The sequence below is a fragment of the Lingula anatina genome, chromosome 4 (genome assembly GCF_051362555.1).
Source record: "Lingula anatina isolate TDL-2025a chromosome 4, LinAna3.0, whole genome shotgun sequence".
NCBI classification, from domain to species: domain Eukaryota; kingdom Metazoa; phylum Brachiopoda; class Lingulata; order Lingulida; family Lingulidae; genus Lingula; species Lingula anatina.
The window spans coordinates 27290739-27302328 of NC_141770.1; the positions used below are offsets into that span (position 1 = coordinate 27290739).

General features: G+C 39.3%; 1 protein-coding gene across 3 annotated transcripts; it reads left to right on the forward strand.

The window, feature by feature from the left end:
* Positions 1-410: 410 nt before the first annotated feature.
* Positions 411-10683, forward strand: LOC106159681 (DBH-like monooxygenase protein 1). Of its 3 annotated transcripts, none has more exons than XM_013536052.2 (9): positions 411-592; positions 3494-3715; positions 4082-4214; positions 4682-4780; positions 5960-6139; positions 6476-6639; positions 7083-7326; positions 7998-8094; positions 8472-10683. In XM_013536052.2, the coding sequence occupies exons 2-9, from the start codon at positions 3494-3496 to the stop codon at positions 9223-9225; spliced, it is 1893 nt and encodes a 630-aa protein (XP_013391506.2). In that variant the 5' UTR covers positions 411-592; the 3' UTR covers positions 9226-10683. The 3 variants fall into 3 exon arrangements, with proteins under 3 accessions (XP_013391506.2, XP_013391507.2, XP_013391509.2); XM_013536053.2 differs by lacking the exon at positions 411-592 and adding an exon at positions 983-1305; XM_013536055.2 differs by lacking the exon at positions 411-592 and adding an exon at positions 983-1172.
* Positions 10684-11590: the final 907 nt, after the last annotated feature.

Consider the following 11590-nt stretch of genomic DNA (forward strand, 5'->3'; position numbering starts at 1 on the left):
ATATTACCCTTAGAAAATATTTGTGCATTAAAAAATAAAATAACGGTGCATTAAAAGACAAATTAATCGGTTTGAATTGCAACTACATATATTTTATTTTAGTTTTCTATAATAATTATTAAGAAGAAGAAGAAGAAGAACAAAAACAACAACAGTAGTAGTCTTAATTGCATGTATATAACTGTGTTGGGATTTGGAAGCCTGTCAGTTAGTAACGGTGTGACAGGAATAGAAGTCCTAGAAATTGGAAGTCAGGGACCCATATGATTAACAGAGGTTAGGGTTAGTTGGAGTATTGGGGTTAATATATTGGACGAATGTCACCTGTACAAAGTAATAGGAAGCGGACTACGGTTCCTTCCATTCCTGTTACACCGGGATCGGCTCCACCTAGCCTATTGTTATTCCCATAGCCCTCCAGCGCCCCCAAACCATGACCCCATCATCTCGACCTAGTTCTTGACCCTGAAGGGTATTGTGTAACTTCGGCAGGGCTGCACGGTACCTGTGTCAACACTCGTGCGCTGTTTGTTATATTGATCTTTTCATTGTAACGAATTCTCAGTTCAGCTTTACACACAGAGCGTACAAGGTAGGTACTAGGTAGTTGTTATCTAACATGAATTTTGCTTCAATTTGATGCGAAAATACCACCTACAGGTAGTCTGACATTGTTCTTGATCTTTTAAATCCTTAATGAAGTTTTTTATTTTTAATCTGGCCGGAGGAAAAGCACACATTTGTCTAACTCAGGCACCTGGACAGGTATTTTCACATTTTTTCTGCCCAGCGAAGGCACTGAGCAATCTAATAGCTGTAAATCAAACGCGATAAATCTACGCTAAAAATGATATTAAATGAGACTACCTGTAAAGGTGTTATAGTTTGGCAAGGGATCGCAGGCCTGTGGTGAACCTAATGTCAACAGTGCCTTTATTTGATCATCCAGGCGTGTGCATACACTTTCTATAGCAACCCTATGCATATGAATTCCTAAGCCTGCTTGGCTAGCTGGTCGCGGTCACTCTCTCTTTATCACCTCTACACACCGTGGTAAGGTGTGGGTATTTCTGCCGCTGCCAGGCCTTTGTCTTGAGAAAATAACTTCACCATCGTCTTTGAAGAGAGGCAACTCTGCCGTAGAATTAATAAGGAGTCCAGCGTTTCTTAATGTAAGTATTACACCTGTGGATCGACGCTGAGGGAACGAGGATAGAAGTGATTGCGAAACGAGCCAAACCATAGGCAGTATTTCTTCTATGATATGTAGGAAACAAGTTGCTGTTAATGAGCAAACATTTTACGGTGAGATGGGGGGTGTGGGGATGGTACATGTATAATCACTACGGGAGGGATGGGAGGGGCAGGTGCGGGCGGGGCTCAGCCCTGGATCCCGCCATTGTGTACAGGGGGGATTTACATGAGAATAGTAATGATATGTATGGAGTGCCAAACGTCCTCCGTCCTCTCCGTGATCCACTCGGTCTATACGGGATCACACAAGAAAGATTATTAAAGAATATTTATTAATCTGAGAACCATGTTTGTTTCTAAATCTTGTGTCTGAGTCGATCTGAGTCGCCTCTAGACTTGGTCAAATAAAAAAGTTTAATCTTAAAACAAAATGACATCAAGCAAGTGTAGATGTATATTAGACGGAAGAGTCAACAAGTTAAATAAAGCATTGATCTGTTTTTTATGGATATTCGTCAGTCCAACTATAAACACGACTTACATGTATGAAACTGTTTCCTTGCATAAGGCGCCTCGCAATCAACTGATGTCAAGAAATCAATACGTAATAAAATGTGAAACGTCACGAAACGTTTTTTAAAATACTTATGATTTGTGCAACTGGACCTTAATTTATAAAGAAGCCGTAGACACCCGAAAAATGCGCGTTTTACTGCCAAATATTTGCGGCCTTTTTTAACCTAGTAAACAGAAGTGATTTTTGCTGAATCATCCAGTTTATGTAGGTTATGGAAAGGAAAAACGAATAATAATAGATACTGTGTAGGAACACTTATCTCGCACCGTGTAACAAAAAAAAAGGATTGTTAATAGATTGACGTAAAGATTAGAATGGATAGTGGAAGAAGCAGAGGATCTTCGTGATATATTGTGGTATTGGACCGTGACATGATAAATTTAAAAGTACAGTCTTTAATTGTGATCGTAAAATGAGAATTTAAGAATAAATCTTTTGTGCACCAAAGGAGTGTACCGGTATGTTTGCCTTGCTCCGTGTATCTGAAATAAACGTTACCATAACTTGGTACAAGTTACATGACCATCTTCTTTAATTTGACACGCAGAATATTAAAATTGTCAATAGCGACTGGTTGTAAACAGGTTTGGAGGTCGATCAAGTTACAATACGACACATAAAACTCACACTGAGTTCATATGTACCAAGGGTGAACGAATAACATCCAGATGAACCCAGTCAGTGCAGAGAGCGATTTTCAATATTTTGCTGAAAAGGCGTCTTTCTTGATCACACGCGAAATTTTTGACTCACTGCACACAAGGTTGCAGACACAATAGAGCCGAAAAAGAATGTGTCTTGACGTAGTATCTTGGTGAAAAGAATCATTGCTCAGGGAACAAATAGGGACATGTCTACAATGAATACAGGTTATTTAGACCTCCTGCTATATAGTCGTCTAGATGATGACTAAAGGAAAGGTAATAAAGAGACTTCTGATAGATGGTCTGGGAATGTTTTAACTCCATAAACTTCATGAAGATTCCCATATCCCTAGCTACCACCCACCCCACCCCCCACCCCCAACGCGCACGCACACACACACACACACACACACACACACACACAAATTTCACATAAAATCGAAAGATATTAATTTCAGGGTACAAAGTATATAAAATCACTCCCCCTCACTCTGTGTGTCAGCCTGACTTTAACAACAGCTTCTCGTCATACTGTCAAAATACAACGTACATGTACTCCGGGCCGAAGGGAAATGGCTTAGATGACACTTGTGCGTATTTCCAATACCGGTGTTACGAAACTGAGGGTCCGTGTAACAAAAAGTCCGCCCTCAATATACTGTAGTTATAATGGTTAGGGTTAGTCTGACCTACCGGTAAGTGGGTCAAAATCTAGGACGAGGCTCAACTGTACAAGTGAATGGGGAGTGGACACATCCGTTATAGGTGACTCTTCATCACGTTACACCGGTTATGTGTTTTATTATGAACGTAAAAGGCCAGTCTAATTTGACAGCAATCTAAATAAAAATCTAACATGAACATACAGGGGGTGGGAGAGGTACTAGTATAATGAATACCAGAATACAATAAAGTAGCTGTTACCTGTCTTTCAACAAGAAGCTACGGCCGGAAACACACACACACACACACAGAGAGAGAGAGAGAGAGAGAGAGAGAGAGAGAGAGAGAGAGTCAGCCAAGCAGCCTTACAGGTAATACTTATACATAAATCTCACCTTTTTTTCATGAACTCAAGATGGCAAAAGTGACCAAGCAGGGGTCAATGAGTTTGATCATTCTCCTCGTTCTTATTCCCTGGATAAGTGGCTATGGCATGTACCAGGACCGAATTCCCAATGGCAAGAAAATCCCACACCCGTGTGACTCCAGTCAGCTGTGGCCGGGGGTGGGTCACCAGAACACCCAAGGAGGCGGCGCTCGCAATCCTTTCGGGCTGGACTTCGCTGCCAACGGATACGTAAGCTGCTGTTGTTATTTCTGGAAACTTTAAACATAACTCATTATGTTTATCTAAATTACAGAGAATTGAATACTGAAATAAAATACGTCTGAAGTAGTCAAAAATATTGCTCAAATATTTCAGAATATTTTTTTTTTCAAATTATCAGAAACATAAAAAGATTAAAGCCATCAAATATCATTACACAAGCGGGGTCAGGGTATCGTTAAGGGGTAGAATGGAGGCAAAAGGAAAAAATGTACCTGTCAAAGCAGGGGGCTATGTCATTCGGGCTTACCCCCCCCCCCCCCAGGCACCACCATTGATATACCTGGTATCACCTCACTGTATTGATTGATGCCTCACCTTTAATACTTCGTCTAGAAATGGGACGCTACTCTCTGCCGCAAAGACTCAGATGGTGACGGCAGGACCAATGGTGAAGAGCTCGGGGATCCAAACTGTGTGTGGACAGCGGGCGCTGGCACCCAAGACACAACTGCTTTCTCACACCCAGGTCAGTCTGACCCAGGAATTAGGCGGGGCAATGATTAGACTTAATCAAAACTTATATTTGTCTGGAGGTTGCAATATTTTCCCAAGCATATTTACTAATAAGGAATAAGAGGAATAAATTATTTGCTCGGTACGATGGTGTTGTTGGCGAGGGCGGGAGTCACTCTGTGTTGCTTGAGCAGGAACACCTTGACGCCCTGGAGCGGCGCGATAAATTAAGAAAATTCTGAGATAGATACTTGATCGAGGTTAGCAATTATTGAAGGTGGGGTTAATAAAAACGCCATGGGAGGACGCCCATTACAACGGAAGCCCCCTCCCCCATAACTATTATTATTTATTATTATTATTATTTTTATTATTATTATTATTATTATTATTATTATTATTATTATTATTTTTGTTGTTGTTGTTGTTGTTGTATTTTAATTTGAAATATATATAATAAAAATTTAATCTATTTCTCAGGTGTGTGCGAGCCGTATAACAGCCCGGAATGTATGGGCAGAAACACCTGGGACGTGTGCCAGAAACTGAACTTTGAATGTGACGCCATCAATCAACCAGGTATGTGTGTGTGTGTGTGTGTGTTGCATGTAACTCGGTGGGCATTCAGCACGTCGTGCAAAAATAATCGAAAGGAATGTGAGTGTATCTGTATTTCATACCAAAGAGTTGCAATGTTCATTTCCTTCAGAAGTGTGGTAAGGATCATTCAGATTGTCTGGGGTGTGAAGATGTACAAGAATTACTGAAATAAAAGGATACCTTAAGACTGCAAGGATCGCCGGTCTAACAAATCGATGCAGCGATATTTTACTTAAATTCAAAATATAAATATGGATTAATTATGGGCACTTATGGATTATTATATAATTCGATATTGTTAATAATATGTCTATAATAACAATAATAATTATTACAGTTACTATAATTTGTATTTTTGTGGAAAGATCTCGTTAAAAAAGTGAACGCACAACAGGGTAAACATGTAAAATTAACTAATTCGGGCCTTTTCTGATACCCGGATTAAAATGTTTGTTTCGGTCTTGGAATTCCCGATTGTGATTGCCAGCTCAACTAACACAATTTGCCCACGTAGCCTCTGGAGATTGTGTTTGCCAGTTCAACTAACATAATTTCCCCAGGTAGACTCCGGAGATTGTGCATGTTGAATTCTTATTGTAAACATTTAAAATGTAGGTGTTGGTCATACTGGATAGATAATGATAGTGTTGTGTAAGAGCCGGTGTAGGTGGGAGGCAGGGTTAACCCCCCTGCTCCCCAATATTGTTCAACTACTTTTACCCAAGGTCGTGGTAGAAGTGGGGCCTTGTCCATCTTGGGCATACATGCATTGTTTTATTTAAAGATAAGCCACTAAAGTTAAAGACGTCACGTCGCGGGTGATGATCCCGACACCCCACACTTCAAATGTGCTCCCTATACACCAGGTGTGGCAGTGTGCCTATACCAGTAAACTACAGAATTACACAAAATTAACAAAACATTTGGACCCAACTGTGTTTTTAGACAATCTTCCATTTGAATAATGAAGGGTGCATAGAAAGCATGACAACTATTATAACAAAACCTTTTCCTGAGTCAAAAGTAACGTTATGTCTTTGTTTTCCTGATTTTGTTATTATTGTCACTGCTATTGTTATTATTATTATTACTATCATATTATTATTATTATTATTATTATTATTATTATTATTATTATTATTATTATTATTATTCCAGACGTGAAGAACATTACTATTCGTCTCCCCGAGACCCCGGTCCCTGCAGTGGAGACCACCTACATCTGCGTCATCGTAGACCTCCCGACGGACGGAGACTACCACATCATTGCTGAAACCCCACTGATCGATAATACGAACGTAATGCATCATATTGTCATGAGCGGATGCCATGACTCTGGTGAGTAACGTGACATAAACACGCCTCGATTATGACGTCACATTTAGGATATTTGTAACATCTGACCATACTTGTATTCTGGTGGGATTAAAAAATATATTCATAGCATACGTCCATATTATTCAGAACATGAAATGTTTAGAATAGTTTTGTTGGTGGACATTCCATCAGAAAGAATACCTAAACAAGTAGTCTTGCGAAATAGTCTGGCCCAATATTATGACGCCATGTACTGTTCAGTTTCCAGGTATGAATGGTTATTTGAACACTACTGTAGATATTTATCTATTAAAACCTTTGTTTATTTATTTATCTATTATCTATTTGCTTTTATAGCCGAAACGAAGAGCACCCCGTACCTATGTGGGATGGAGGCGGGACTGGATGTGAAGTGTGGGGACCTGATAGGCGGCTGGGCGCTCGGTGGAAATGGCGCCTGTTATCCGCCAGAGGCTGGTATCCGCATTGGATCACGTGGGTACAAGCGAGTCAAGATGGAGGTATTAATTTTAAAATTAATGTATGGACCCTTGATCTCAAATAACAGTTGGGTTGGAAGGGGGGTTTCTTATTATTTTCTTTTTGCTTTGCTAAACTCATCAGATAATTTATAATGGGCGAGGACATCTTTTAATGAAACACGACAGATGCAAGGAGAGAAACTACTTAGTTTTATCTCGTTTCGCTTTGTTGTTTATCGGGCGCTGGTGAGGGAGAAATAATACTGTAAATGGCGCAATATAACCTATCTTGTCATGATCATCAAGCGCGACGAGTATTAATTTTGTTTTCAATTTAAAAAGCGGTTAAAGGCCATATTCTCTGCTGTCACAAAGCTTTATAATAATGACAATAAAAGCACAACACTGTCTAAATATGATGCAAATGCTGTTAACCACATAATCTAATGTCAACTAACTGTATCTGGACCAACTGTTCACAGCTCCACTGGAACAACCCAGAGAGGAGATCAGACTACACGGATCAGTCCGGCATGGTGTTCTACTACACTTCAAACTTGAGACAATACGACCTGGGAACCTTCGTCGTCGGTCAGATGTCGCTTACGGTGCCCCCTACTGGCGGTCACGTGACCTTCGGCGCGCGATGCGGCTCCGCCTGTACCAGTGAGCTCTTGGAACACAACATTATGATAGAAGCCGTCAATCTTCACATGCACTATCTTGGTAAGTACAGAATGTCAAAAATAGATGTATAAAAGTTCATTCAAAGAAAGGCCATACAACTGCAAAATGGTATTTTAATGTAGTACAACTGTAGAACATGTAGTGTAGTAGTAGAACATGTAGTGTAGTAGGAGGAGGAGGAGAACAAGAATACGAAGGCGTAAGGAGCTAAAAAAAAGTGGTGTCATCTTTATACAGCAATACAAATGTAGAATATGTAGAAGGAGGAGAAGGATATACGAAGGAGAAAAAGAGTTTAAAGTGGCATCGTCTTTATAAACCAATATGTGCTTATTGTCCTAAATACTAAGGAAAGAACTTCGTAACCATAGATAGCATTAACGACGATCAGTCTGTTCTGCTAACGTTGTCTTCACTCGAACTGGACAACATGCAGTTAACTTAAAATTAATAGCTTTCTACTTGACACTGGGATTCTGTATTGTATGCATATTACAATGTGACTAATACAAGTCATCTTAGTATAAATTAAATAATGACATAAGCCACCAAAAGTCACAAACTATTTCTAATGAATCGTATTCCGGATGAGTAAAGAGCTCGTTATAATAGAATTTCAACACGCCCCTGGTGAAGGTTTATTAATTTGTATACCAACATTTGACGGTTGACTGTTTTTTTTTTTTGTTTTTTTTTTTTTAATTTCTCAGGGTACAGCGCAAAACTTGACCATTTCCGCAACGGGCAGCTGGTACAGACGCTCGGAGAGGACGTGGTCTATCAATACGACACCCCAGTGAATCACATGTGTGTAGATATTATTTATTTATTTATTTATTTATTTATTTATTTATTTATTTATTATGCTAAGCTGACTATTGTTATTGTACAGATATTGATGTTCAACTCATACAGTTTTTGAGCAATTTTTCTCTTGACTATCAGTTCTCTGTCCGACTGTCCGACTGTCCACTAAAATAACATATCATTGGAGTAGTTTGCACAATGTATAAAGAAAGGGAAAGTGTGCAAAGAAAGGGAAAGTTTCATATTGTTTCTGAGACAATACCGGGATTCTGTTCGAAATAATTTAACATACTTCAAAGCTCCTCGTCTACTTCGTGAAATTAGAGATGTTTTACACTTACATTGGATGAAATAGCTATCTATTCCTGATGTTTCAGCTTATCCCCACCCGTGGAATTCCGCCCAGGAGACGAGTTCAAGTTGAGCTGTACTTTCAAACCTTCCACCAATGGACAGTTCGTCTTCTATGGCGAGGACACGGCCGCAGAGATGTGTTTCGGTTTTATCAATTACTACCCAAAACAAAACTGGACTAGTTGCGTGGACTACGCGGACATTCCTATGTGTGAGATGCAGCGGCAACTGGCAAACCAACAACCCATTACCCTCAAAGATTGTGACGTGAGTGGGTTCTTTACAGCCTTGGGTATTCTACAACACGCCGCCAAGGCGAATGTGACCGGTCCTCCAGTCAACCCGAACGTGACTGGTGAGCAGGTCCTGTGGGGGAATATCACCTATGATCCCGCACGAGTTTTGTCAATATGGAGGCATATGCTGGGTTTAAAGAACGCCTGCGTGCCAGGGGCGACTGTTTGCACCCCAACATGCTTTGCCGCTGTCTACGCTCTGAAGGCCTCCGACCCTTGTTTTACAGGCGACATGTATTACTTCTTGACACAGTATATGAGCAGATGGTGGGGCTTATCTGAACTACTGGGAGGGACGACGTACGAAGCCATCGCCACGTGTGACCTCAGCGCCCTCTACGCCGCTATGGCCACCACTACATCTGCTCCTTCCCCGCAGTCCAGCACACCTGTCCAGATCAGCGGCACCCAGCGGGCGACACCTGCCGGACTGCTAGGTCTCATCATGGCACTGAGCACTCTGGTCCTTAATAGAGGGTAACAACCACCCATAATCCCCTCTACCAAAACCACTTTTGTCGCCAGATGTTTTCTTAAAAGAAGTATTTTGTTTGTCTGTTCACCAGCTGTGCACATGAAGTTAGTTCTGTGTGGAGAGGATTTCTGCGCAACTACCCACGTGATCACGTAGCCGACCTATGGTAGAGAGGAATAAATGGGAAAATAATTTCTTTACATCCTTTGACAGTTCTGCCGAAAAGTATTCATGAACATCAGATTGTTCTTTTTTTTAATCCTGATGACGATTTCCTCTTGACTATAAATCTTCTTAACATTCTGGACAGCGTCGTATACTAATACTCGGAAAATTGCACATGTACATATTGATATAGGATAAAATAATCTGTACATTCTGGATAGCATCGACCACAAATACTCGGAAATTTCATATTGGTCAAGGATAACATGTCCTGCAAATATCTTGACTTACTATTTGAAATTACTAACACATATGGACAGCGTCGTCCAATAATACTCGGAAAATCGCACATTGATATAGGATTAAATTACATATTGATATTGGATAAAAGCGCATACTGATAGAGGATAAAATGTTTTGTAAATGTAAAGGACCAGATATCCGTAGGAGTAGGTGAAGAAGGAAAACTCATTCAGTCTCTCAGTTGAGTAATGGTTTCCTTTTACTTATTTAATCGTTTTTAGACAGGTCCCAGACTAATGTCTCGGTAACATGTGTCTGAGGTAGGAGTCAGTAAGCTGTGACGTCAATTTTTAAACCACCTAGATGTGACGTCAATTTCTTAACCAATTACATCACAGTGATATATCAAGAGTGTCCATATATATATATATATATATATATATATATATATATATATATGTTTTATATTTGTACGTTGGCCTATTTTTCCACAAGAACATATTGTACATACATACATTAACCTCTTTGAAGTTAAACATTTTAACGAGTTTGAAGTAGGCTCTTGTTCTTTAGAATTCAAATGTTTTATACTAGTAGTTCCAATGTGAAATATGCATGTAGTGGTATAACTCTCCTGATTCCTTTCATTGGCATGCTTTGGAAACTCTGGTAACTTTTACAGGAAAACCTTCTTTAAGAAATTAATTTCTAGTATTGGAAATAAAATGGAAAAAACGTGTAAAAACATTCATTTAATGACGAGCATCTCAAGATCGAAAGCACCGACACGTAGTTATATAGCTATCAGGAATTTCTATTTCTACTTTTTATGGCAAATCCATGTACACGTCAGTATTTTGTTTGGAGCCAAGAACCCGATTTACCTTACATTCTAAAGATCAGAAAAAATATGTATTACAGTATCCTAAAAGATTAATACCGAAACGTGTTACGATTTGCTTAAACGACGGCATTGACGAACTTTCGATTTCTACTTAACAATTCCACAATTTTGGCATATAACCAGTGGTTATAATAAAGTTCTTTCTACCATGATATCTGTTCATTTGGTTGAATGAATGTGTTCTGTGAGATAATTGCCAGTTTCCCGGGTGGGGCAAACAATTTATTTCAAGTACTGCTACTGTTATTCAATATCTCAGGACCTCACGTATACTTACCCAGTAGAAAAAGGAGTATGAAACATACAAAACAGCCTGTCTAAGATAAATATCATTGGCATTTCCCTGTTGTGTTGGTAATTTAACAAACGCACAAACAAATTAATACCACCGAACTACAAATGACTAAATATTTTACATAAATCTCACTGGTTAGCTGTGTTTTTTTAAGCCAACATTGTGCGTAGACGTATTGATAATCTACGTTGATACTGGTACTGTGAAACTGTAGTATGTGTCTCCGGTATGTGATGGCCTTTCTCTACTCTGGGTTTCAGTTGACTGAAAAATCCTCTTCTTTCGTCCTTTTCGGCTTGACTGCCAACCATTTTAGCTGCAGGCTATAAGCAAATTATATACATGGTGTATCTGAACAAGTCATGCTTTTGAAAAAGGAAGTTAGCATCCAGGCGTTTTGCTGACTACTAATTCTTTCTAGTGTAAAATATCTAATTGAAAAGTTCAATAAATAATAAGTTAAATTATCAGACGCATGAAGTAATTATTTATGTTTATTCAGTTTTGCTTATTACTATTGTCAATTAACGCCTTTTGTAATGTGATTTTCAATACATTAAACACATCTAAAAGCATCATTCCATCATTACAGATGAAAATGGGGTTTTCACTTGTTTGTCTGTCTAATATTTGTTTGTTTCTCTGCTCGTATGTAATTTGCCAACCATCGCAAATATGAGCAGAAACCACACAGAAATAACCCCATTGGCATGTTAGACCGTCACAATGACGCAAATAACGCCGGCTTTTTCCTACGTCCACTT